The sequence below is a fragment of the Podarcis pityusensis genome (assembly GCF_964106645.2).
Source record: "Podarcis pityusensis genome assembly, chromosome: 2".
NCBI classification, from domain to species: Eukaryota; Metazoa; Chordata; class Lepidosauria; order Squamata; family Lacertidae; genus Podarcis; species Podarcis pityusensis.
In genome coordinates, this window is record NC_138029.1 from 114,457,488 (window position 1) to 114,485,480 (window position 27,993).

The 27,993-nt window shown below is 45.5% G+C and overlaps 2 protein-coding genes and 1 long non-coding RNA gene across 4 annotated transcripts in view; 1 reads left to right on the plus strand and 2 right to left on the minus strand.

Annotated features, from left to right (window-relative positions):
* CFB (complement factor B) overlaps positions 1-9,650 on the minus strand; it is a 38,895-nt gene extending 29,245 nt beyond the window's left edge. The window contains exons 1-5 of the mRNA XM_080991875.1: positions 9,416-9,650; positions 4,784-4,990; positions 3,698-3,883; positions 2,405-2,578; positions 1,093-1,188 (exon numbers count right to left, since the gene is read on the minus strand). Coding sequence (XP_080848001.1) covers positions 1,093-1,188; positions 2,405-2,578; positions 3,698-3,883; positions 4,784-4,990; positions 9,416-9,476 — 724 coding nt within the window. The 5' untranslated portion in view covers positions 9,477-9,650. The remainder of the gene's footprint in view (positions 1-1,092; positions 1,189-2,404; positions 2,579-3,697; positions 3,884-4,783; positions 4,991-9,415) is intronic.
* The window catches only part of LOC308470192, a 212,288-nt gene that overhangs the window by 127,907 nt on the left and 56,388 nt on the right, over positions 1-27,993 (plus strand). The window contains exon 1 of one of the 2 annotated variants that reach the window (XR_013982243.1): positions 8,634-9,062. The exons of the other annotated variant lie outside the window; for it this stretch is intronic. This is a non-coding gene — a long non-coding RNA (uncharacterized lncRNA). Of the gene's footprint in view, positions 1-8,633; positions 9,063-27,993 lie in introns of those variants that run through there. 2 annotated transcript variants of the gene reach the window in all.
* The window catches only part of C2 (complement C2), a 52,425-nt gene continuing 38,815 nt past the window's right edge, over positions 14,384-27,993 (minus strand). The window contains exons 15-18 of the mRNA XM_080991873.1: positions 24,087-24,178; positions 19,768-19,900; positions 17,789-17,838; positions 14,384-16,674 (exon numbers count right to left, since the gene is read on the minus strand). Of these exons, the coding sequence (XP_080847999.1) occupies positions 16,474-16,674; positions 17,789-17,838; positions 19,768-19,900; positions 24,087-24,178 (476 nt within the window). The 3' untranslated portion in view covers positions 14,384-16,473. The remainder of the gene's footprint in view (positions 16,675-17,788; positions 17,839-19,767; positions 19,901-24,086; positions 24,179-27,993) is intronic.

Genomic DNA, 27,993 nt, shown 5'->3' on the forward strand with positions numbered 1-27,993 from the left:
TTTTGTGTCAGCGTTGCTTGTGCAGGTTCTCTGCTGTTCACTTGTGTTCCTTTGGTGGTGAGAGAGGCAATGGGCCTACTCTTGAGTAGAACTTAAGTGGATAGTAAGCCTTCAGACATTAGGGTTGCTGCTTACGTGGGTCAGGCAACACCATCCACACCCAAGAATAACTCCCAAGGTTTGCAAAGGTACAGGGAAATATTAAAGAGGGGGGAAAGAATTTGCCATGTACAGCACTGTTTTTGTTCTGCTGCAACTCCTCTTCCTGTCCACCGTGAAGAAATGAGGTAACTTAGGTAATTAATTACACAGTTGTGTCAATTAAGTAAGTTACATTGTGATTATATTATTCCATCCCATTCGTTTCAATGCAAAGGAAACACAATACAAGTGGAGAAAACCCCCAAATAAATTATGTATCATTTCCAAACTGAAAGCAGTAGCAGCAGCAGCAACAACAACAACAACAACAACAATCATGTTGGCTGGATTGAGCTCTGTTCAGGGCATAGGATAAGTAAGTAAACATTGAAAATTTCTGCTCCCATTTCCCCTTTTTGGTTGAATTCTACAACACTCCCTAGGTGGGATCTTCTGCCTCACAGGAGTACAGTGGACAGGATGCACGTTCGCAACCCACAGTGTTCGCAACCCGTGTCCGTGCGCGTGAGGGTTGTGATTCAGCACTTCTGCGCATGCGCGAAGCGCAACCGCTGAAACCCGGAAGCAACCCATTCTGGTACTTCTGGGTTTTGGTGGTCCGCAACCCGAAAAAACGCAACCTGAAGCGGCTGTAACCCGAGGTATGACTGTATTGCTGTTTGCTTTCGCTCAGCTCACACCCAGCTTATATATTTGTCAAAAAGAAACCATTGCAAACACACCTAATCAAACTATAGAGGAAAGAGTACCATCTCAAAAATAAGCAATGTTCCTAGTGCTGTTTGCTCCAGAGGAAATTTGGTAGCACTTTCCTGGGTTATCTTACCACTCAGGAAAATGGGGAGCATCTCACAATGTGGTTGTCCCACACCTGCAAATTGGACCAGGGGTATCCTTGCCCCAAACCCCACTTTGCTCTCAGAAACTTACAAATATTTCTGTTGGAATCTGCAGACTCGACCACTTCAGTGAGGGATGAGATGAACTTGGAGGAGACCTCTTCTGGAGTGTCAAAGGTGAAAGGGTCTGGGGAGGAAAAGGGGGAGAGAGGGAATTAGCAATCTGGAGTGTTAAGAACTTGTCCGCGCAAGGAGATTCTGAAGCCAGCTTGAGCAAACTTGATGAAAAGGATGAAGGTCAAAGGATGGGGGCCTCTGATCTCGCCAGATATGGTTGGCTTCCCCCCACCCCATCCCATGAATCAGACAACTGATAGGTAAAGGTAAAGGTAAAGGTAAAGGTAAAGGGACCCCTGACCATTAGGTCCAGTCGTGACCGACTCTGGGGTTGTGGCGCTCATCTCGCTTTATTGGCCAAGGGAGCCGGCGTACAGCTTCCGGGTCACGTGGCCAGCATGACTAAGCCGCTTCTGGCGAACCAGAGCAGCGCACAGAAACGCCGTTTACCTTCTCGCTGGAGCGGTACCTATTTATCTACTTGCACTTTGAGGTGCTTTCAAACTGCTAGGCTGGCAGGAGCAGGGACCGAGCAACGGGAGCTCACCCCGTTACAGGGATTCAAACCGCTGACCTTCTGATCAGCAAGTCCTAGGCTCTGTGGTTTAACCCACAGCGCCACCCAGACAACTGATAGTTACCCCAAAACATCATGCCCTTGCATTTGCAAAATGGAACTAGAAACACAGTTTGAAATGGGATTCCAGTTCTGATGTGGATGCAAACTGCAGTTTGTTGGATTTGGGTTTCATGATAAACTACAGTTTGCTTAAAACCAGGAAGGGAGGAAGGAAATTAGACTTGAATGAGGGTAAGAGGGAGGGCAGAGCACATCAGCCTGAAGCCCATTCATGACTGGCCATTACATGTTATCCATGTCAACCTTGAATGCATGAACAAAAATGAAGCAAAAGCTGGTTATTCCCCAGTAATAATTTATTTTTGGATAAACCTGGGTTACCATATTTCAGGAAGTAGAAACTTTTGTTTTGGGTCAAAGTTGGTGAGGTGTTTTGGGGTGTTTTTGCAAAATCTCCCCCCAAAATACCAGTTTCTGAGCATTTTTTTGAAAAATTCAGGGAAAAACCACAATTCCACAATAGGTTGCCATACGTCCAGGTTTTCCCAGACGAAAATACCGCCTGGATGTGACTTTCGGCAACCAAATCCCGGCATTGGCCAGGAAATTCCAGATGTATGGCATCCCTAACATGGCCACAGTTCTTGGTCCACTCCTCCAGGATTTAACCTCCAATTCCAGACCACGTATGTTTCCCCCAGCTCACTTCTACATTCCGGTTCTGATCCACTCCAGGCTCCTGATTCTTGGCAAATCCGCTCTTTGGATCCCACAAAAGAGAGTCCTCTGTCACAACTGTAGCGGACTCGATCTTCAATTCGATATTGGGTGCCATCTTTTTGGGCACCAATGGGGATGCCAGGGTTGGGGCAGTGGCCCGCTAGGTAGGAGAACAGAAGCAAAGTTATGTAGCTGTTGCTATAAAGCAGCCATGAAATTAAAAGACGTCTGCTTCTTGGGAGAAAAGCAATAACAAACCTAGACAGCATCTTAAAAAGCAGAGACATCACCTTGCCAACAAAGGTCCGTATAGTTAAAGCTATGGTTTCCCCAGTAGTGATGTATGGAAGTGAGAGCTGGACCATAAAGAAGGCTGATCGCCGAAGAATTGATGCTTTTGGATTATGGTGCTGGAGGAGACTCTTGAGAGTCCCATGGACTGCAAGAAGATCAAGCCTATTCATTCTTAAGGAAATCAGCCCTGAGTGCTCACTGGAAGGACAGATCCTGAAGCTGAGGCTCCAGTACTTTGGCCACCTCATGAGAAGAGAAGACTCCCTTGGAAAAGACCCTGATGTTGGGAAAGATGGAGGGCACAAGGAGAAGGGAACGACAGAGGACGAGATGGTTGGATACAGTTCTTGAAGCTACCAGCATGAGTTTGACCAAGCTGTGGGAGGCAGTGGAAGACAAGAGTGCCTGCCGTGCTCTGGTCCATGGGGTCACGAAGAGTCGGACACGACTAAACGACTAAACAACAACAACAACATGTTTTTGTGTCTCGGAACTGCTGTATGCATGCAACAGCTATCTGCCAATGCCCAAAACTCTCCCAAAGATGTAGACTCCTCCTTCCCTAGTTATTCACAGTGCCTGTTATTTCAGGAATCCTCATATTCATCATGCAGCAAAGTAAGCTAGTGCCACCAGGCCACTGTTCAATATTATAAAAGCTAAAAGCAGCTGAATGCTTTTAAACAGATTTGCAGTCGACCTCTTGTGAAAAATAGTGTGACCTGCAGCAAAGTTGCACTCTTTGCAAGGATCTCGATCTAGAGATTCATGTTCTTGCAAGCGCTTACCTTACCAAGCGCAGCTTGCAGAGGAGCAGAGTTTGTGCAAGTTGCTTTGGTTTCATATTGTGACTCAGGTCTTGACTAACCACACAGAAGGTGCCAGATGGATAGAATCGAAAGACGGAAGCGAAGAAAAATGAAACCCCTCTCTCCCCAAAAGGAGAAACTGGCAGAGCTTGCCAGTAAATGCACGCTAAACTCACCTCCATCATCGCATATGGTTGTCTCTCCACTCCATTTCCCGTTGGGGAGGCAGGTGCGATTATGTGACCCCCGCAGTGTGTAACCCTGGTAGCACTCAAACCTCAGTTCCTGGCCTACATTGTAGGACCTCTGGCGGGGCTCATATAGGCCATTTTCGAAATCCAGAGGCCTGGAGCAGGTGATGTCTGGAAGGAATAGCAAATGTCAGTAAGTAGGATCTAGTAACTGGTCTGCATCCTCTGACCAATCAAACATCTCCTCTTCCCCCCATACAATCCTCAATTTCTGCCGTATGAAGCCAATCCTGTCCTGGTCCTCTGAGGCTGTTCCAGCCCCAAATGCTATTTGAAAAGTTGGAGAAGGCTCAAGTTGCAATTCTCACAGCGACGTCTGTTGCGCTACATCGAAGTCAAAGGCCATCAGGACACCAGTAAAAACTCAGACATCAGAAGGGACATACCAGAAGGTGAGGTTTGCACAATTCAAAGTAGATCAAAAGGCTCTGTTGTTGTAGCACAACACATCCACTTATTAAAAGAAGTGGGCCTTTTGCAGTTTGACGGTGAAATGTATTAAAGATTGTGAGATAAACAAGCGATAAACGGGAAGATGTGTAAGCAAATCAGAATGAAACCTCCATAAAGACTGGATATACTCTAACCACTGTGTAAGCTTTGTGCAAGCAAGCCAAGAGGAATGCTTAATAAATAAGTTGTTTGGAGGAGCCGCCAGATCTTATCAGATGTGCCAACTTTTCTAGCAGCCCACAGTGCTAAGTCTTTAACTGCAGCTTGAACTGTAGATATTAGCTGGCGCTGCAATGCATATCTCCACATCAGAGAAATGTTTCCCTGTCGTTGCTGCGTTTGGCAGAATCAGGTGCTGTTAAAAGACACAGGAGCAGGCCAAGGTCTATGTCCCCCGATCAGTTGGCAAAGATTAATATTCACCATATGAAAATAATAGATAAAGGTAACATTTGTGGAGGACTAGCCGTGGCAAAATCAGAAAGCAAGAACAGATGCATTTGCCTTACAAATGTCCAGATTAACAATAAATTGGCATATTTGAGTGCTCTATCGTACTTCGGCAACTGGCCTTGGAGACGCGGCTTTTCAGTGCATTCTGCATGGGGCTCCATGTCCCATCGTACTGGCAAAACCGGTAGTCTGTAGGGTATGGGTATTTCCCATCTGGGCACTCATATTTCAGCACAGTGCCGTTTTCCAGTACTGTATACTGTCCCCCAGCAATCTCAGCGGTTTGGGGGTCACAGGCATTATCAGCTGCATCTGAGGGAAAAGGAAAAAAGCAGAAAGTTAAAAAGAAGGAAAAGGTTCAGATCACCACTGACAGCCCACACAACCTGCTTGTGCGCATCAAAGTGCAGACATTGCTCCAGCTGACTGAGATTTCTTAACATGCCCAAAAGAGACACTCATAAGTGGCCAGATTTTTCTTTGGAGCCTGCCTATGGTATTGTAGCCTTTTTAGGCCCTTTAAACCATGGGTAGGAAAAATGTTGCACCCGAGCTGGGACGAAAAGGAGCCAAACGACACCAAGGGGTTAAATCCAGAGAAAGAGCTTTATTCTGCCATCCCGGGTGGGCAGAGGAGCTTGCGTGATAAGTCACAAACAAGCACAAAGTTCACAGGCATTGCACAGAGTTTATATCCCCCTTTCTAGTTCCCTCCCCCTTCTTCAAGAGTCCTGCCCAGGAGTTCCTCTGAGCATGAACAGAAAGCTGTCTTGGGACCAGTTTTGGACTTTTCCCAGGAAGGGGGTGAGAGGGTTTTCAGAGTGTTCCCGTTGTTTCATTCTTGTGCTTTGGCACGGTTCCCGGACAGAAAGCAAGTTGCAATGTGGTTCTTTAGCAAGGCCAAAGGCTCTGAGAAAGGCCTGAGAAGACAATGGGCTCTGTTCTCTACCTTGTTGCAATCTTTTTTTTTTTAGTTACAGCAAGCGCAGAATGCTTAGCTAATGCATTTTGTCTTAGAGGAAAATGCAGTTTTTAAAATGCTCGAGGCGAGGCTTTTGAGGCCTGGCTGGGGGGGGAATTCACAGACAGTTTTAGGGCTTTTTTGGGGGGGGTAACCCTAACTGTACCCCTTCATTATCTGCCATTATTTTACTTCTGGGGTTGCTATAACAACAACAACAACAACAATTTATTATTTATACCCCGCCCATCTGGGTGGGTTTCCCCAGCCACTCTGGGTGGCTCCCAACAGAATAATAATAATAATAATAATAATAAGATAAAACACCAGACATTAAAAGCTTCCCTAATAAGGGCTGCCTTCAGATGTCTTCTAAAAGTCAGATAGATGTTTATTTCCTTGATATCTGATGGGAGGGCGTTCCACAGGGCAGGTGTCCCTACTGAGAAGGCCCTCTGCCTGCTTCCCTGTAACCTTACTTCTCACAGTGAGGGAACTGCCAGAAGGCCCTCGGAGCTGGACCTCAGTATCCGGGCAGAACGATGGGGGTATACTGGGCTGGGGCCATTTAGGGCTTTAAAGGTCAGCGCCAACACTTTGAATTGTGCTGGGAAACATACTGGGAGCCAACCTGGTGCCCATGGGCACAAAGGTGCCCTTGAGGTTTTCCCCTGGTGCCCACAAAAGCTTTGGAGCTACACACATAGTTGCTGCCTCCATCTGGAAATATATAACCATCAACTTTCTCACCAGTTTAGAAGACACCATAAATGATATGGAAATATAAGAGGTGGCAGCTTTTTAGATCAATCAGTCACCATACATGAGGGAACATGAGGAGAAACAGGCCCAGGCCTTGTCCCCGGCCTCCCAGCATGCTTCATAGCTGAGGAAACCACAGGATCTTGCCCTTCCCAAATCTGAATTCACCATTCTGCTATCTACCGAACGCAAGCACACACACAAAGACTCAGATGGTGCAATGTTGATTTATTCTTCTCGTTGAGAAATTCGCAAGAATCGCAAGAGCTCCACTTTTGGTCTCTGACCGTACAGCTTAGTGTATTTAGTATAATGGCTAATCCAAGACTCTGTTTATACAGACACATTTCCTGAAGTCAGGTATCCCGCCCCCAAGCCGAAACATTGCTCGTAACTACTTTCCCTATTTTAAAATTGCAAAGCCGAAAAAAGAAACATAGACTCCAACCTGGGTTTTATGGCATTTGTAACCCTTATGGCTAAGCTGCAACACTCCAGAATCCATGTGCACAGATAAGTAGCGTAACAGCAAAGAGCCTAAGCTAGAACCTCTCTCCCTGACATCTTGTATTTTCCACGGAGGGAACTGCATTTATGGGAGAGTATTCAAGCATCTGGGACGTGGGTGGCGTTGTGGGTTAAACCACAGAGCCTAAGACTTGCCGATCAGAAGGTCGGCGGTTCAAATCCCTGCGACGGGCTGAGCTCCCATTGCTCGGTCCCTGCTCCTCCAACCTAGCAGTTCGAAAGCACGTCAAAGTGCAAGTAGATAAATAGGTACCACTCTGGCGGGAAGGGAAACGGCATTTCCGTGCGCTGCTCTGGTTCGCCAGAAGCGGTTTATTCATGCTGGCCACATGACCCGGAAGCTGTACGCCGGCTCCCTCGGCCAATAAAGCGAGATGAGCGCCGCAACCCCAGAGTCGGCCACAACTGGACTTAATGGTCAGGGGTCCCTTTACCATTACCTATTCAAGCATCTAAGCCTCCACTTGCAATCTGAGGTGCTGTGGCCACATATAAGTTTATCGCCTCAATGAGAACTAGTCTCTTTATGCCCCAGCGGAAAGGAAATCTTCACTGGACCACAACATAAGACAAAACATAACAAGCCAGCATCCTGTTCTCACAGTGATCAACCAGCTTCTTCTGGGAAGCCTACAAGCAGGTCCCGAGTTCGAGAGTTCCTCTTTCCACTTGTGATTCAGCTGCTATTCAGTGGAGGTAGAACATAGCCATTGTGGCTAGGTAGCCATTGGTAACCTGATTCTCTATGATTTTTTGGTAAACCTGCTGCAAACACTACAAAAATCATATGCTAAAAGCACTTTGATGCAGGAATTAAACTACAACTCACAACGCGTGTCAAATATACATGTGGATTTTTGCACGGAGTACAAACCTCCCCAGGACACAGACACATAAATCAGGCATGTATTTTATCATCCCAGACAGGTGGGTTGCATTCCAACTTTCTACACCCAAATGCTCCCCTGCAGGAATTTTGTAACATTTGAAGTGGCTCCGAGGCCTGGGTGGAGCTAAAATGTACACTTGCAGATTTCCTGCTTTTCCAATTTTGCCTCTTAAAATTTAAGTGTGAAGCTTTGGATTCAAATTTCAAAAATAAAAACATGCTAAGTACACGCAAAATCTGAGCGTTCCACCCAACAACCCCTTGATTATTTTGCCAAGCTTCGTATGTGAAATCAGACAAATTGCCAGATGAGTAGCATTGAACGCCAGCTACCAAATGCTTCCAGAGACTCAATACTTTCAAAAATCACATAAATTGTCGATATTGGGGAAATGAGTATTCAGAAAATATCTGGCAAATATTTAGCATCAACATTCATCATAGGATTTCAAAAAGGGCTTTGAATTCTTTTCAGCTGCTCTGCATCAAAGCAAATGTCCTGAATGAATTACAGTGGTACCTCGGGTTACGTACACTTCAGGTTACATACGCTTCAGATTACAAACTCTGCTAAGCCAGAAATAGTGCTTCAGGTTAAGAACTTTGCTTCAGGATGAGAACAGAAATCGTGCTCTGGCAGCGCAGCGGCAGCAGGAGGCCCCATTAGCTGAAGTGGTGCTTCAGGTTAAGAACAGTTTCAGGTTAAGTACGGACCTCCGGAACGAATTAAGTACTTAACCTGAGGTACCACTGTATCCCGAACGGCATTATCTCAATGAGAAATTTCTAGGTAAGAGGGTCAGTAGTTCTGTTAGTCCGTAGCAACAAAACCAACATATAAGCACATTTCTCTATGACGATGTCACGAAGTTTTGAGTACTAAAGTCCATCTCACCATCCAACAAAGTGTGTTTAGTCCACCAAAGCTTCTGTCGTGATTTTGTTTTTTAAAGTCCCCATGAAAATTGATCAGCATTTTAATGCATCTTTCTCACGTCTTCTGTGTACACCATTTTACAAATCAGTTATCCCTGACTTAATGCATTTTTGTATACAGTGGTACCTCAGGTTACATATGCTTCAGGTTACATACGCTTCAGGTTACAGACTCCGCTAACCCAGAAATAGTGCTTCAGGTTAAGAACTTTGCTTCAGGATGAGAACAGAAATCGTGCTCTGGTGGCGCGGTGGCAGCAGGAGGCCCCATTAGCTAAAGTGATGCTTCAGGTTAAGAACAGTTTCAGGTTAAGAACGGATCTCCAGAACGAATTAAGTACTTAACCTGAGGTACCACTGTAGTCACATTTTACACTGCAAAATTTTGAGAAGCGCAATTCTGAAGGATGGCTGTGTTTCTAGTTGCATATTCAGAAACTGTGAATCAGGTAGGCTTGCCTTTAAATGAATACTCAATCAAATACCCCCCCCCCCATTCTTAACCATCGTAAATAAATACATGCGTTAGTCTTTAAGGTGCCACAGGTCTCTTGGTTGAGGCTGAAGGAGTTCTGGCCTCAAGGCACCACTGACTACAATTAGGCACTGTGTGAAATTCACAGCTCTCAGAAGCAATTTGTGCCTGGCTGTGACAACTTACCTGTATAAAATGCCCCGAGGGCAATGAGAATGCAGAACAGCTGGTCCAAAAAAAGCTGCATTTCTGGTTCTCCCTGGTCTGTTGTCTTTCTGAGTCCTAGCAGCTTCTGTTTGGGCAGCACCGCTGCAGTCCAGCTACTTGTGAAATTTTAGGCGATCCGCTCCACTTGCTAGATGCTGGTCTCTAGCCCCACCCCGAGAAAGCAGCTGAGTTTGGGGAAATGGCAAAGTCCATGAAGCAACTCCAAGGCGATGGGTGGGGGTGGGGAGAAGCAAGAATATATTGTGGCTGCAGGTGGACAGGAATCCAGATGGGGGAAACCCAGAATGGTCTTGAAGTCAGGAAGGGAGTAAAGCCAACTAGGGGAATTCCCAGCTTGAACACATAGGAGACTTTCAGAATGTGGACATTCCAGGGGATTACTGGGGGCTGGAGTTAGGCCAGGTCCCCAGCATTGCTAGGCAATGAGATTTCCCCCCACAGTTATGATCCAATTCCTGCTCCTCCCCCTGTATTTGCATTTTCAGACACTGCAATATTTACCCACTTCTAAACTTCCTCGTTTTTTTGGCGCAAAAGAATGGGAAAAGATTGCTAAAGAGGCCTATCTCTGTTAAGCGACTGCATACAGGAAGTGGGCAGAGATGGGTGTGGAGTTTCGATTCTTTCGAATCAGGGTAAATATGTGACTCCCAGATTTCTGCTAGGGTTGCCAGGTGGCCACAAGAAGAGGGGAGATATAGTCTGACCTGCTCCAGGTCAGAAATAAGGAGAAGGTTGTTGTTGTTTAGTCGTTTACTCAAGTCCAACTCTTCGTGACCCCATGGACCAGAGCATGCCAGGCACTCCTGTCTTCTACTGCCTCCCACAGCTTGGTCAAACTCATGCTGGTAGCTTCGAGAAGACTGTCCAACCATCTCATCCTCTGTCGTACCCTTCTCCTTGTGCCCTCCATCTTTCCCAACATCAGGGTCTTTTCCAGGGAGTCTTCTCTTCTCATGAGGTGGCCAAAGTATTGGAGCCTCAGCTTCACGATCTGTCCTTCCAGTGAGCACTCAGGGCTGATTTCCTTAAGAATGGATAGGCTTGATCTTCTTGCAGTCTATGGGACTCTCAAGAGTCTCTTCCAGCACCATAATTCAAAAGCATCAATTCTTCGGCGATCAGCCTTCTTTATGGTCCAGCTCTCACTTCCATACATCACTACTGAGAAAACCATAGCTTTAACTATATGGACCTTTGTCAGCAAGGTGATGTCTCTGCTTTTTAAGATGCTGTCTAGGTTTGTTATTGCTTTTCTTCCAAGAAGCAGGCGTCTTTTAATTTCATGGCTGCTGTCTCCATCTGCAGTGATCATGGAGCCCAGGAAAGTAAAATCTCTCACTGCCTCCATTTCTTCCCCTTCTATTTGCCAGGAGGTGATGGGACCAGTGGCCATGATCTTCGTTTTTTTGATGTTGAGTTTATAGCAGGTTAATTAGCAGGCACAGCAGCTCTTCCTTGTGTAGAGCAGGGTTTCCCAAACTTGGGTCTCCAGCTGTTTTTTGAACTACAACTCCCATCATCCTTGTGGTCAGGGATGATGGGAATTGTAGTCCGAAAACAGGTAGAGACCCAAGTTTGGGAAACCCTGGTGTAGAGTGAAATGCTGCCCTTGCTAACTGCTGCACCTCAAACCCCTGCTGAAGGTACTGTGGTACCTCGGGTTAAGTACTTAATTCGTTCCAGAGGTCCGTACTTAACCTAAAGCTGTACTTAACCCGAAGCACCGCTTTAGCTAATGGGGCCTCCTGCTGCCGCCGCGCTGCCAGAGCATGATTTCTGTTCTCATCCTGAAGCAAAGTTCTTAACCTGAAGCACTATTTCTGGGTTAGCGGAGTCTGTAACCTGAAGCGTATGTAACCTGAAGCATATGTAACCTGAGGTACCAGTGTACAGAAGAACTTAAGAGGCGCATCCTGGATCGGCCAATGACCCACCTCGTTCAGCAACCTATTCTTACAGTGGTCAACTAGATACCTCTGGGAAGCCTGCAAGTTGGACCTGGGTGCAACAGCACTGTGGTTCCCAGCAACTGGTATTTCAGAGGCATATTGCCTCTGACCGTAGAGGTGGGACATAACCATTGTGGCTAACAGGTGTTCAAAATCCCAGCCCCACAATCCCTCGAGAATGCTAAAAAGAAAACCTGGTTTCCTGATCCCACCGGTGCGAAACCCACTTCCCTCCTAGAGAATTCATGCCTCCTTCAATATAGCATTTGATGCCAGATCTACCCACCCATTTAAGAGATTTATTGGCATAGTATAGAACATGTGGGCTTGTATCCAGGGTTATTCCTACTCAAACCCGCGGATACCCAAGTCGTGAAGAAATACAGAGGGGCCTCTTAAGCAACTTCCTCATCCACAGAAACAGCAACATGCCTCTGCTGCATAACAGGTACTCACTGAGGGCCACCATTTTATGTTATCGTCTGCTAGATGCAAGCTATCCTATTTTTCCTCAGAAATTTTACTGGCCGCATAGCAAAAGATTATTTGTAATGGAAAACATTGCTTGCAGGGGCAGACTTTACTTTAGGATTTTTCGATTATAAATATTATTGTTTCTTTTTTTAAAAAAACAACACCTCTCTCATTAAAGAACTTTTCTTACTATTAAGTTGTGGGTGAACATATCAGACGACACAGCGATTCTTCAAACAGCTCTTGTTTACTCACAGGCCAGAACCGAACCGAACTGAAGGGTTCAGCCAGCCTGCTTATATAGAGCTCCACTACAACGCAACAGTAACCACTTTCTGTAACTATCCAATCACTGAACGTCACTTTCAATCCCTTATTTGCATATGTGGACCTGAGTGAAAACTATCTACAGTATCCCCCTGCTGGCCCAGGGTGAAAACTTCAGTACATAACACTTACTGTGTGTGTCTTGTTTATACAGTGGTACCTCAGGTTACAGATGCTTCAGGTTATAGACTCCGCCAACCCAGAAATAGTACCTCGGGTTAAGAACTTTGCTTCAGGATGAGAACAGAAATCGTACGGCAGCAGCGGGAGGCCCCATTAGCTAATGTGGTACCTCAGGTTAAGAACAGTTTCAGGTTAAGACAGACCTCCGGAACGAATTAAGTTCTTAACCTGAGGTACCACTGTAATTGTTTTGATTCAATGAATTCGTGATGGTAATCAACAATATCTCTAAGAAGGAGAGACAGACTATACGTTGCTCTGTAGCCCTACACCTTTTAGTGAAGGATGTGGGTGGCGCTGTGGTCTAAACCACTGAGCCACTTGGGTTTGCCGATCAGAAGGTCAGTGGTTCGAATCCTTGTGACGGAGTGAGCTCCTGTTGCTCCGTCCCAGCTTCTGTCAACCTAGCAGTTCGAAAGCACGGCAGTGCAAATGGATAAATAGATACCGCCACGGCGGGAAGGTAAACGCCGTTTCTGTGCGCTCTGGTTTCCGTCACGGTATCCCGTTGTGCCACAAGTGGTTTAATCATGCTGGCCACATGACCCTGAAAGCTGTCTGTGGACAAACGCTGGCTCCCTTGGCCTGAAAGCGAGATGAGCGTCGCAATCCCAGTCGTTTTTGACTGGACTTAACTGTCCAGGGGTCCTTTACACCTTTTAGTATCCCGAATATTCCTAGTCGAAACACCCATGAATATTTGAACAGTGAGGTTAATAACCTTCTGCTATCCCGTGTAGTTTTTGACACACACAGACACACACACTTTCAAATCCCTCCTGCCTGCCACAGCCACATCATCAAAGGAAGGCATTGAAAGATGAGGAAACCTGAAGGGGGAAGGAGGTGGCGTTGCAATGTGTGGGTGGTGGTGGTGGGGTGTTTCCCAGCACTGGCAAGGTGTTGGGGGTGCTTTACTTCTAAAATGAGAGTTGCCAGGGCTGTATGTCTGCCATCAAACTATAGCCTCAGGCTTTGAGGGCCTTCACCTCTGATCCCAGCAATGGTTGACGTGGCGAATGCTGAGGTGCCCTCACTCTTTTGGTTTCACGTACATTAGAGGTGCACCCAGGCACTGAAAGCAGATTCCAAGGCTGCTTTTACACTACAGTGGTACCTCGAGTTAAGTACTTAATTCGTTCCGGAGGTCCGTTCTTAACCTGAAACTGTTCTTAACCTGAAGCTCCACTTTAGCTAATGGGGCCTCCTGCTGCTGCCGCGCCACCGGAGCACGATTTCTGTTCTCATCCTGAAGCAAAGTTTTTAACCTGAAGCACTATTTCTGGGTTAGCAGAGTCTGTAACCTGAAGCGTATGTAACCTGAAGCGTATGTAACCTGAGGTACCACTGTAGTTTGATCTGGAGTTGACACTTAACAAATGGCTCAGTTGTAGACCATCGGCTCTGAATGCAGAATATCCCAATTCAATCCCTGGCATCACTTGGTAGAGTTGGAAAATATTCCCTCATGTCAGTGTAGACAATACTGAGTCGTATGAACCTATGGCCTGACTCTGTATACTCCCTATGCTCCTATGACTGCTTCTGTGTTTTCTGTGATGTCCTCCTGTCTGTTTGTTTTTCTCCCGGATCTGCTTTCTGGTGATATTTTTAAAATGTCAATTGCAACTCCAGTGGTTGTTTGCACAGAGTGGCGAGACGTTGTTTTGTTCAGTGGGTAAATCTGAGGCTGATTTCTATATAGCCGAAACTGAGTCTGACAATTAAGTTTTTCACCTTAGTTCATTCTAATGATAATAGTAATAATATATACCGGTATGTATTTAATACCCTGCCCATCTGGTTCGGTGGCACATATAAAATAATAAAATCAAATCAGGTATCAAATCAGCCGGCTGGTCATCTGTGGGCAGCTCTTCCTGCTGTCTTTCATTGTTGATTTAGGAAATTCTGCAACTACTGCCATGTTAAGTGGGGAATTAGTCCCCCTTCATATAAACGCACAGAAAACCTAGTCTTCAGGCACATAGGAAATAAATTTCTTTTATTTGAATTAAGGTTAATAGCATGAAAACCTTATAAAATACTAGCATTACAATTCTAAAATATTGATTATTGATGCAGAGCTGAGAAGCCCCAATTAAGTCAGAATTCCTTGAATCAGCAAGACTAGAATTGGGAACCAAACAAAAGGTATGAGCCCCTCACAATGAAAGAACAATTGATTTATGTCCATTTCCCCCCCTTCAAATGAGTGAAATGTTTCTAATGTTTCTCACTTTTTAAAGAAAAACAAGACAGCATTCCACAAAATATCCAACTTCATTAAAGGATTTGAGAAATCAAACAACCAAAATACATTGCAACTATTATTTAAACTCAAACCAAAATAATTTTAGCAACAGCTGACAGAACTACATCAAAAACAAACAACTGCTATTTTTTAAAAAAGCACGTCTGGGATAGAAGCAACGTAGACATATTGTCTAAACCTAAATAATACAGAAAAGTGTTTGGTTCACGTTTGAACATACTGAAAGTATCCTTGTGAAAAACAGCATTCGCTGCAAACACGACTTGTTTAACTAAGCTATAAATGTGTTTTTACTAAGACGGGCCACTTCAAGGTTTTATCTTTATAACAAGAGACATAATAAGCATATTATCTCAACATAGGGAATGGGGAATAGTGATGTACCAGTCTGGTATAAAAGGCTGGCCTGTCTCAAAGGAGGTTACGAAAATAGTAATATGCACCCCCCCCCCCAATATTAACCAGTTTAAATGTGTTGCATTGGGGTAAGGAAAATCACCTATAAAGCCTGTTCCAATTGCTCTTAAACCGGTTGAAATGAGTGGAGAAGTGGGAATATTTTCCACAGTGGACTAGCAATGAGAGTTTTCAGAGCTACTATTCCCTTTAATTAAAAGCTCTCTCTTTGCAGATTCAGGCCCTTCTATTGCTTCCTGTGGAACATGGCAATGGAATTCCTTACAAATAAACCCTTAATTTATCGATTTATTAACTATGATCTCCTCCCATCTCTTTCTTTTTAGTTGTGCTACAGTGAAATAGTTTTATAATATATAGCCAAATAACGCTATTTTGCTTTATAAGCAATGAAAGGAGGATAAATGAGAGGAAGTCAGTAACTGAGGTATGCACAGAACTATGCATTGTGTGAGGGACGCGGGTGGCGCTGTGGGTTAAACCACAGAGCCTAGGGCTTGCCGATCAGAAGGTCGGCGGTTCAAATCTCCGCGACGGGGTGAGCTCCCGTTGCTCGGTCCCAGCTCCTGCCAACCTAGCAGTCTGAAAGCACGTCAAAGTGCTAGTAGATCAATAGGTACTGCTCCAGCGGGAAGGTAAATGGTGTTTCCGTGCGCTGCTCTGGTTTGCCAGAAGTGGCTTAGTCATGCTGGCCACATGACCCGGAAGCTGTACGCCAGCTCCCTCGGCCAATAAAGCGAGATGAGCGCCGCAACCCAGAGGGGTCCCTTTACCTTTACTATGTATTGTGAGAGCAAGAACTGATATCAAGGGACAAATAAGAATCGCTATTCAAGGGACAATAAACAGGCTGTTCATGACACTGTCCTATGCAGCAGGAAGTAACGAAAGGGGCAGAACAAACAAGCAGGAAGATTTTAATTCACATTGGAAGGGCTCTTTACTGAATGAGAATAACTTGACTAAACGTAAGAGGTGATTTTTACATTGGCAAGGAGCAGGGCTTTTTTCAGCCGGAACTCACCGGAACTCAGTTCTGGCACCTCTCAGGTGGGCACCATTGCCATTCTAAGAGAACAAGGGAGGTGTTCATGGTGAGACCTCTTTTTCTAGAAAAAGAGCACTGGCGAGGAGCATTGCATTAAGTGCTATGAAGAACCACTGGTTTAATCTATTTTTAGAAGAATGTGAAATAGCAGTGAACATGGAATCCACAACTTAAGGCTACAAACTGATGAACCCTACCACAAATTAAGTTCTGATCCTACAGCCAGGAGCATAAACAACACAAACATACCACACATAATCAAGATAATTTTATAATAAGCGTCCCGGGGACTGACATCTTCACAAACACTCCTGGGCAACAGTGAGTTTGTCTTGGTGGCTCATTCCTTCGGGATAAACCTCAAGGACTGGCCCAGGTGTTGCCTCAGCCAGTCTTGTACACCAAAGAGACTAATGTAGAAATCTCGTGGTTTATGGTTCGCTGGAGGGGGATCCCGAACTGTTTCCCGTGTCTCCCCATCTTTCTTCTTCTTCCTCTTCTTTTCACAAGGGTTATATGTGCCCCAGCTGATCACGCCCACCTGATCAGGAGAGGCAAGCAAACTGGGTCAAAAGACAGAACGGCAAATATGCAATTCACAGTGGCAAAGATACAAAAGCTTATTGCGAGCCAACACGCTACAGCAGCCCCCTATGAAAGGGGCGGGCAGGAAGTTGGCTGGGATCTATTTCTTGGTAGATCTCTGGATCTTGCTTAAATCAATTGGGGCAGGGCGAAGGAAAGAGATATCCGCTCCACTTCCCAGTGGGGAGGAGTTGCGGTGGACCGCGTGGCCACCCACTCCCCACTGGGGGTGGGGGACTTTGTCCCCTGTTGCCTGGGGGATCCCAGCCACATCAGAGCCCGGGCAGCCAACCCGCTGGCCGGGGGGTGTGGGCGTGGCTGGGGTCATTTAAACGGAGGAGCGAGCCAGAGGACTTCCTCTTTGGCTCGCTTCCTCAATCCCCCGCCCTCCCTCCCTCCCTATTTTGCAGGTTAGGCTATGCCCTTGCTATGGACTTTGGTTGGTCGTCTTGGTTGTCCGAGGGGCCTGGTAGGAATTTTTCCACTTGGCAAATTGGCGCTGGCCACTTGGTTTTCGCCTACCTCGTAGCAATCGTCACAACTTTGTTAGGGTTGCGGTTAGGCATTGTTTGACCTTGTGTGGGGGAGGTGAGGTGTGGCCAACACCTGCCCCTCCATGCTTAAGGGTATTCCGTTAAAGGAACCTGGGGGTGTTGATCTAGTCTGAAGCCCGCCTGGGGGGCTAAGGCCTTGACACGACCCCGACGGGAACACCAGGGGGAGCTGGAGTTGGTTTGCATTGACAGGGCTCCCCCTACCGGTGGCTTACCCTTAGTGGACTTCCTGCACAATGGGCAGGAGTCAGATATAGTCAGGTCCAATCAATGCCTAAGCCAATACTGCTCACTTTCTGTAATTTCAATAAAGTTGTGGCCAAAATTTGCCCAATAACATAAACCTAATATCTGTGTCCTTGTGTGAGTTATTTCCAACCAGGGGGTGGCTGCGGGGTCTTGACACGCAAGTGAAAAGCTTATGTGATGGATTGTGTGTCAGATTTTTAAAACCACTCCCCCACACTAGATCTCAAGAAGAACGGCAGGGTTCTGAACATTTAGAGGTTCACTTACTTGGAAGAGTCTCTCCCTCCGTTCCACGAATAATGATCCTCCGGATTCACCTGAAAAAAGGAAGAAAGGATTAAAAGCTGACAGAAGCTCCACTATCTCTAGACAGAAGGGAAAGTTCACATTTCTTCAAATATGGGTTGTCATATTTCACAAAGCCAAAGTTTTAAAAGTTTTGTTGAGCTCCCCCCCCCCCCGACATGAAGCTATTTTGAGCTATTCTTAAGGAAATTTGCCAAAATCCACACTTCCAACATGGGTTGCCATATGTCCAGATTTTCCCAGACATCGAAGCAATTTCTGCCCAGACACTCTCCAACAGCCAAATCCCAGCTATGTCTGGGAAATTTCGGACGCATAGCAACCCTTTTCAACCACAAAAATGCCACGGACCACCTGAATGAAGCTTGCAGACCACTGACGGTTCGTGGGACACAATTTGGGAATCTCTGCTTTGAATGAAAGTTGTCACAATGTCAGCTGCTGGATTCAATACTGGAAAGGGAATCCTGTACTTACGAAGGATGCACATATCGAAGGTTGCCAATTTCATTAAGATTAGGGGAACCTTTTTTACCCTAAGAGCCACATTCCCTCTTGGACAACCTTTTGGAGGGCCATACGTCAGTGGTAAACAGGGCCAGAGGGAAAAGAGGGTGGAGCGAGCAACAGATGCAAATTTTAACCTTTGTACATTGGGTTAAACCACAGAGCCTAGGACTTGCCGATCAGAAGGTTGGCGGTTCAAATCCCCGCGACAGGGTGAGTTCCCGTTGCTCGGTCCCTGCTCCTGCCAACCTAGCAGTTCGAAAGCACGTCAAAGTGCAAGTAGATAAATAGGTACCGCTCTGGCGGAAAGGTAAACGGTGTTTCCGTGCGCTGCTCTGGTTCGCCAGAAGCGGCTTAGTCATGCTGGCCACATGACCCGGAAGCTGTACGCCGGCTCCCTCGGCCAATAAAGCGAGATGAGCGCCGCAACCCCAGAGTTGGTCACGACTGGACCTAATGGTCAGGGGTCCCTTTACCTTTACATTGGGATAGCTTCTACACATTCATGCTCCCTATAGTGTAGTGCCAACTGTAGGGAGCCAAGGTGTCTTGGGTCCCCTTCACATTTGTTTGAAGAGGCCCTGGCTCCCTCAATGTTGAGGGAGTCCAGTGCGCACACTTAACCTCCTCCAAAGGACATGACGTCACAGAAGGCTGCCCTGGCCTGTGCAGTGTGGGAGAGACCATGGGGACCGGTGCGGCCTAGCAGAAGGCTAAACCGGCCTGCGCCCCATGCCTGTGGGCCCACTCAATATTAGGGCCTCTGCTCATACACCACACTTTTTCCTCCATCCAGACAAACAAAAGTTCAAGGACACTTTCCAGTCAGACTAAAGCTCTTAAGTAGGGTGTGAAACCGGTGGCCTAGGGGTGCCAGACAGATAGGCTTGGAGGACCACATTTGGATTGAGGTTTCTAGTCCCTGAATCAGACGTGGGAGCTTATTGAAAACTTCTCGTAAGGGCTGCTCCACATTTCTGTTCATCCCGTGTCTTCTGCAGAAAACTTGATTGACATTTGTTATGATTCTGTGGGGTAAACAGCGGGTTATCCCAGGGAAAGCAGTGAGGCAACAGAGAAACCTCGTACCTGGAAGAAGCAGAAGTGTGGACGAGGCCTTACTCTCTCCCTGCTCTGCTTAACCAGGGATGCTTCACCCTCCCCATGTAGAGAAGAAGAAGAAGAAGAGTTTGGATTTGATATCCCGCTTTATCACTACCCAAAGGAGCCTCAAAGCGGCTAACATTCTCCTTTCCCTTCCTCCCCCACAACAAACACTCTGTGAGGTGAGTGGGGCTGAGAGACTTCAGAGAAATGTGACTGGCCCAAGGTCATCCAGCAGCTGCATGTGGAGGAGCGGGGAAGCGAACCCAGTTCACCAGATTACGAGACTACCACTCTTAACCACTACACCACACTGTAAGCAAAATGACCTTTGCAAGTGGCAGCCTCGACAGCTCTCCCTCCTCCACTACACAGGAATCTGTCCGTCACCACTTCAGAGGCATCAGTTCCTTCGGAAAACATTTTCTTGTCTTGAAGAGCTGCGGAAATGCACGTTGGGCGCTGTGGGAAGCAATGAATGAATCGATTTAATGGCGGAATTGCTATCCGGGCCATAATAGTTCACTTCCGGTGCTTTGAAAATCTGCATGCAATCAGCAAAGAGACAATGAATTGTCTCGTCTTCTTTTGAGACAGGTCTTATCTGAAGTACTCTGGATGAATTAATCCAGATTAAATCCGCACACAGACATTATTAATTTAGTTCATTTAGTTCATTCATAGTAATGCTGTACTTTTTATGATCCTTCATGGATCACTGCCTTGCCATGGTGAAGGGGCTTGAATAACTCAGAGAAGCTATGAGCTATGCCGTGCAGGGCCACCCAAGATGAACAGGTCATAGTGGAGAGTTTTGACCAAACGTGATCCACCTGGAGGAGGAACCGGTAAGCCACTCCAGTATCCCTGCCAAGAAAACTCCATGGACAAAGACAACAGGCATATAAAAGTTATGATGCTGGAAGATGAGCCCCTCAGGTCGGAAGGCGTCCAACTGAGGAAGAGCTACTGAGGAAGAGTGGAGTTCAAGTACAAGTAGATTCAGAGCTGATGAAGTGGCTGGGCCAAAGCCGAAAGGTCGCTCAGTTGCGGATATGCCTGGAAGTGAAATAAAAGTCCAATGCTGTAAAGAAAAATATTGCATAGGAAACTGGAATGTAAGAACCATGAACCTGGGTAAGTTGGATGTGGTCAAAAATGAGATGGCAAGAATAAATATTGACATCCTGGGCATCAGTGAACAAAAATGGACGGGAATGGGTGAATTCAGTTCGGATGAACATCATATCTACTACTGCGGGCAAGAATCCCGTAAAAGAAATGGAGTGGCCCTCATAGTCAACAAAAGAGTGGTGAAAGCTGTACTGGGATGCAATCTCAAAAATGATAGAATGATCTTGATACAAATCCAAGGCAGACCTTTTAACATCACAGTAATCCAAGTTTATGCATCAACTACTGGTGCTGAAGAAACTGAAACTGACCAATTCTATGAAGACTTACAACACCTTATAGAAGTGACACCAAAGACGGATGTTCTTCTCATTATAGGGGATTGGAATGCTAAAGTAGGGAATCAAGAGATAAAAGGAACAACTGGCAAGTTTGGCCTTGGAGATCAGAATGAAGCAGGGCAAAGGCTAATAGAGTTCTGTCAAGAGAACAAGCTGGTCATCGTAAACACTCTTTTCCAACAACACAAGAGTTGACTCTACACATGGACACCACCAGATGGGCAGCATCGAAATTGGTTATATTCTCTGCAGCCAAAGATGGAGAAGCTCTATACAGTCAGCAAAAACAAGACCTGGAGCTGACTGTGGCTCAGATCATCAGCTTCTTTATAGCAAAAGTCAAGCTTAAACTGAAGAAAGTAGGAAAAACCACTGGGCCGGTAAGATACAATCTAAATCAAATCCCTTATGAATACACAGTGGAAGTGAGGAACAGGTTTAAGGATTTAGATTTGGTGGACAGCGTGCCTGAAGAACTATGGATGGAGGCTCGTAACATTATACAGGAGGCAGCAACGAAAACCATCCCAATGAAAAGGAAATGCAAGAAAGCAAAGTGGCTGTCCAATGAGGCCTTACAAATAGCGGGCGAGAGAAGGCAAGCAAAATGCAAGGGAGGGAGAAGCAGAAGACATCAAGAAGAGGTGGCAAGAATACACAGAGGAATTATACCAGAAAGATGCGGATGTCTCGTACACCCCAGGTAGTGTGGTTGCTGACCTTGAGCCAGACATCCTGGAGAGTGAAGTCAAATGGGCCTTAGAAAGAACTGCTAATAACAAGGCCAGTAGAAGTGATGATATTCCAGCTGAACTATTTAAAATTTTAAAAGATGATGCTGTTAAGGTGCCAGCAAGTTTGGAAAACTCAGCAGTGGCCAGAGGACTGGCAAAGATCAGTCTACATCCCAATCCCAAAGAAGGGCAGTGCCAAAGAATGCTCCAACTACCACACAATTGCGCTCATTTCACACGCTAGCAAGGTTATGCTTAAAATTCTACAAGGCAGGCTTAAGCAGTATGTGGACTGAGAACTCCCAGAAGTGCAAGCTGGATTTCGAAGGGGCAGAGGAACCAGAGACCAAATTGCAAACATGCGCTGGATTATGGCGAAAGCTAGAGAGTTCCAGAAAAACATCTACTTCTGCTTCACTATGCAAAAGCCTTTGACTGTGTCGACCACAGCAAACTATGGCAAGTTCTTAAAGAAATGGGAGTGCCTGATCTGTCTGCTGAGAAATCTCTATGTGAGACAAGAAGCTACAGGATATGGAACAACTGATTGGTTCAAAATTGGGAAAGGAGTACAACAAGGCTGTATATTGTCTCCCTGTTTATTTAACTTATATGCAGAATTCATCCTGTGAACGACTGGGCTGGATGAATGCCAAGCCGGAATTAAGATTGCTGGAAGAAATATCAACAACCTCAGATATGCAGATGACACAACCTTGACGGCAGAAAGTGAGGAGGAATTAAAGAACCTTTTAATGAGGGTGAAAGAGGAGAGCGCAAAATATGGTCTGAAGCTCAACATCAAAAAAACGAAGATCATGGCCACTGGTCCCATCACCTCCTGGCAAACAGAAGGGGAAGAAATGGAGGCAGTGAGAGATTTTACTTTCTTGGGCTCCATGATCATTGCAGATGGTGACAGCAGTCACGAAATTAAAAGACACCTGCTACTTGGGAGAAAAGCAATGACAAACCTAGACAGCATCTTTAAAAGCAGAGACATCACCTTGCTGACAAAGGTCCGTATAGTTAAAGCTATGGTTTCCTCAGTAGTGATGTATGGAAGTGAGAGCTGGACCATAAAGAAGGCTGATCGCCGAAGAATTGATGCCTTTGAATTATGGTGCTGGAGGAGACTCTTGAGAGTCCCATGGACTACAAGAAGATAAAACCTCTACATTCTTCAGGAAATCAGCCCTGAGTGCTCACTGGAAGGACAGATTGTGAAGCTGAGCCTCCAACACTTTGGCCACCTCATGAGAAGAGAAGACTCCCTGGAAAAGACCCTGATGTTGGGAAACATCACAAGGAGAAGGGGACGACAGAGGACGAGATGGTTGGACAGTGTTCTTGAAGATACCAGCAGGAGTTTGACCAAACTGTGGGAGGCAGTGGAAGACAGGAGTGCCTGGCATGCTCTGGTCCATGGGGTCATGAACAGTTGGACACGACTAAATGACTAAACAAATGCTGTACTTTCTAGGGCTGATCTTAAAGCATTATTGCTAGGGATTTCCCTCCAGTTGAAAGCTGAGATTTTCCATTGGTTTTCTCATAATTAAGACTGAAGAATTTCATGCTCTACGGCACAGTGTGTTCACTTTCTATTCCCATATGCTTGCCCAATTTTACTCTTCCCAAAAGAGGTTCTGATTCAGAATTTCTTTCTGCCCCCATTTCATAATTCAACTTCTTTGTATAAACCATACCTGATCTGAATTCAGCCTCCCGGCAACATCTGCTTTGGACAGAAAGAAAAAACCCCTCTCACTACTTCCCTGCCAGCAATGATTGCATAAGCCTTACTTGCTGCAGTATCACGCAGAGAGGCTGCGCAGCAGGAAGCAAATACTTCTATGCTTCTTTCTTTATTTCTTTGCCATGGAAAGTCAAACTTGAAACGGTCCCAGATAACAGCCTCCCATATTTGTAGTTTTTGACATTCTAATCATAATCTTTGGTGCCTAGGCTGAAATAATAAAAATCTACCTAGGATACAATCCATAAAACCTATGGAGAAATGTAGAATTTCCAAAAACATGAATATGGTGCGTATTCAGTTTTAGGAGAAAATATGCTCTTGGCAGACGGATTGCACTGCTGGACCTAATGCCTGAAGAAGTCCGGTATGATGCAATGTTTGAAAGTTTTCTTTGAGAAACATCAAGTTCTAAGAGTGTTGCAATACTGCCATCACTAACAGCTGTGAAACTTGGCTCTCGACAGAGTCAAAGCAGCGTGAACTGCCTGTGACCATATCAATCTTGAAATATTGCTTTTAGAAGTATACTTCAAGGGTGTTTTTGTTTTTTGTTTCAGGCTTTTAAAAAAACACACCCAGACCCTCAGAAACAATGCACCCCACCCCCAGCTCACACTTCCCATATTCAATCTCCATTTTTTACCCAGAATTCCATGGGCAGGAAATGCCATGCTTACACTTCTCCTTGTCTTGATCTGTACTCCCATCCTCTTGTTGTCCAAGGATATGAACTGGGCATCCACTTCCTCCAAACTCAGCAACTGCAGCTCTGCAAGGTATGAAGGTTTGTGTGACTGTGTGCTTGAAAACGCCTGAGTTTTCTGCCTGGGGAGCGAGGCCCAGCCACCTACTTGGTTACAGGAGGGAAAGGTGACCTAGAATCAAATTACCGTATTTTTCACTCTATAGGGCGCACCCGACCATAGGACGCACCTAGCTTTAGAGGGGGAGAACAAGAAAAAAAATTCTCTCCCTCTCTGCGCAGCGCCCCTTCAGCGAAGCGGCAGGAAAAACGGAGCCCTTTCCATTTCTCCTCCCGATTCGCTGAAGGGGTGCTGTGCAGAGAGGGAAAGCTGCACAGTGCCTCTCCAGCGAAGCAAAGCCAGGAGAGCAAGAAGGATCGGTGCGCACTGACCCCTCTCGCTCTCCAGGCTTCAGCAAAAGCAAGGGGAAGCCTCCGGAGCGCGGCGGGAGCGCTCCCTCTGCACTTTGGAGGCTTCACGTTGCTTTCGCTGAAGCCATGGAGCCTGCATTCGCTCCATAAGACACACACACATTTCCCCTTAATTTTTGGAGGGGGAAAAGTGCGTCTTATAGAGTGAAAAATACAGTATATGGCAGAGATCAAGTGGGTCATGCGCATTGTTAGGCAAGAGAGCAGCTCCTGGGATCCAAGGACAGGCAATGGGACATAACACCAGCGTTATCAAAGGCCACCTCTGCATCACAGATGTAAAGCGGTATTATACCAACTTAAAACACTTGTGGCTTTCCTCAAAGAATCCTAGGAAATGTAGTTATGCTGAAAGTAGTTAGGGGACCCCTATCACACCCCCCCCCCCACATTCCTAGATTGGTTTAGCAATCAGTCCTTTTTCCCAGGGAACTCTGGGAATTTTCAATGCATTCCCCCCCCCCCCACTTTCCAAACTGCAAAACCTTCCAATTCTTTTTACAAAGGGGATTGCTTGCAACAGATCCTTTTAAGTGACTTTCAGTGTAATTGCAGAAACCTTAACTTCCCTAGTATGTGCAAGAATCTTCCCTGTGCAATACTGATGCTTTTGAGCCACTCTGAAAAGGAAGGGGCTCAGTGGAAGAGCATGTGTTTTGAGTTCAAAAGATCACAGGTTCAATCCCCGGTGACTCCAGCTAGAGCTGGGGAAGACTTTGAAACCCTAAAGAGACACTGCCAGTCAGGGTTGACAATGCTGAGCAAGAGGGACCAATGGTCTGACTCTGTGTAAGGCGCAGTTCCGACACAAAAGGAAAAGGGATCGCGGTGGTGGAGGAAAAACGCAGCATCAAGTAGGGCTGGGCAAATATGTCCATTTCAGTTGCTCTCAATTCCTCATTTTTCCCCCAATCTTAAGTTTGGTTCTCCACATTAGTTAGTGATATTTTAAGTCCTTGTGAAAATTCCTGAGTTTTGGTGCAAATTCACCCATTTTTTTGTATGCAGTTATTTCTAATATGCACATTTTCACAAAGCAATTTCTCCTGATCTAACACATTTTTTGTATGTCATTTTCACCAACATATGCATTTATATGCACACGCTTTACCCTAGCATATTAATGTTTGTACACACGACTTTTCCGTAGAACTGCATTTGCAAAATCCAGAGAAGCGCAAATTTTGAAGCATACAGTGGTACCTCGCAAGACGAATGCCTCGCAAGACAAAAAACTCGCTAGATGAAAAGGTTTTTTGTTTTTTGAGCTGCTTCGCAAGACGATTTTCCCTATGGGCTTGCTTCGCAAGACGGAAACGTCTTGCAAGTTTGTTTCCTTTTTCTTAACACCGTTAATACAGTTGCAACTTGACTTCGAGGAGCAACTCATAGAACGCGGTGTGGTAGCCTTTTTTGAGGTTTTTAAAGACTTTGGTGATTTTTGAAGCTTTTCCAAAACTTTCCCGACACCGTGCTTCGCAAGACGAAAAAAATTGCAAGACGACAAAACTCGCGGAACGAATTAATTTCGTCTTGCGAGGCACCACTGTAGCTGCGTTTGGTTCACGTATTGTTGCCTGTTAGGTTGGTTTGCCTTTAAGTGCAAACGGAATTGAAATTCTCCCCCACCTGCAATCTCAGCTATCAGCTCCAAGTCCTTCTAATGAACAGGTGAGAGATGCAAACAATGGCGGAAGACAATCAAAGAGCCAAAGTTGCTGGTTTTGCAGCTGTCTTCCAGCTCTTCTCTCCTCATCTCCGTCACAGCGTCATAGCATGGCTCCCGTAAGGTGACAGCTGGTGGAAGGAGGAACTTGACTTACCAGCAGAGGAGATCACAGCCTCTTCCTCATTTCTGTTTTAGCAAAACTGGGCGTGGTTGTTCATTGTTTGATGGTTTCATGGGAGCCGATTGAAACTAAATCCTTCAAAGACAGAGGTCCTCTGGCTGGGTTGGGATGGCATGGGGATGAGGGACCAACTCACTTCTCTTGTGGGGGCCTAATTAGTGCCAGTACCTTCCGTTAATGCCTCCTTTTCCATGGAGGCGCAGGTTACAGCAACAGCCAAGGCGACATTTTTCCATCTTCGCCGCATCAAGCAGTTGGTCCCTTACCTTTCCCGCCCCGACCTGGCCACAGTGATCCATGCGACGGTCACCTCCAGGCTTGACTACAGTAACTCGCTCTACGCAGGGCTGCCCTTGAAACTGTCCCACAAACTGCAGCAGGTGCAGATTGCTGCAGCAAGGCTCCTCTGCCATGGGAGCATATTCAACTAGTACTTTACCAGTTGCACTGGCTCCCGGTGGAGTATAGGGTCAGGTTCAAGGTGCTGGTCTTGACCTTTTTTTTTTTTTTTATAAAATAATATTTATTAATAATTTCAGAATTACAGAAAAAGAAAAAGAACAAAAAACGACTGCAATACATAAAAGGAGAAAAAAGAAAAAAAAAGAAAAAAGGAAAAAAACGCAAAAACACAAAAACCAATACAATACAACAAAAAAGGAAATAAAAAAGATACAAATCCCGAATCACATATCTCCAACTTCCATTTGCTTGTTTCGTTGACCTCCTCACACCTCCCTTTTTGTATTCTAGTTTAGTTAGTTACTTCAGCAAATTCTTTCCATCTTTCTCAATTTTTATTAGATAATTTATCTTATCAATTTAATAATAAATAATAATAATAAATTTTATTTATATCCCGCCCTCCCCAGCCGAAGCCGGGCTCAGGGCGGCTAACAACAATAAAACAGTACAAAAGTACAGCATAAACAACAGTCTAAAATCATTCGTTATAAAATTAATTAACCTATTAATTGACTCAACAAATCCTTTCCATCTTTCCCCATATTCTATTATTCTAATTACCTTAATTTATTTAACCTTGTCTTACCATGAAATGCCTTAAGGCTTAAAACTTAGTACTGTACTCAGTTATCCATAACTCCTGATGTCATTTCTGCTAGAGTCATATAGTGTCATTCCAACATTTTCCCTAATATTCATTCATTTTAGGCTAATTCCCCAAATAAAAAATTTTCTTTATAAATTTTCTTCCAATCTTCTTCCTGGTCTCGGGTCGTGTCAGTCCTTACTGTCCATTCCATCTAATCCATCAACCTGGAAGTCTTATGTCCGAGGCCCTTAAGTCTCTTCCATGCCCCTTCTGCAAATCTTCTTCTTGTTGTTTATACTTGCCCTTTTCCTTGTCTTTTGTTGGTCTCTTTCTTAATTTCTTCCCTTTCTCATTGGGGAGCAGATCTCTGGGGGATTCCAATCCAAAATTGTCTCCATCTCCCTTCGTCAAAGCTGCCCATTCCCCACAGTCCCACTCCCCACAATCATCAGTATAATCCAAAAGGTATTTCAAAGGATATTTCAAAGTCTCTCCAAAGTTAAGAA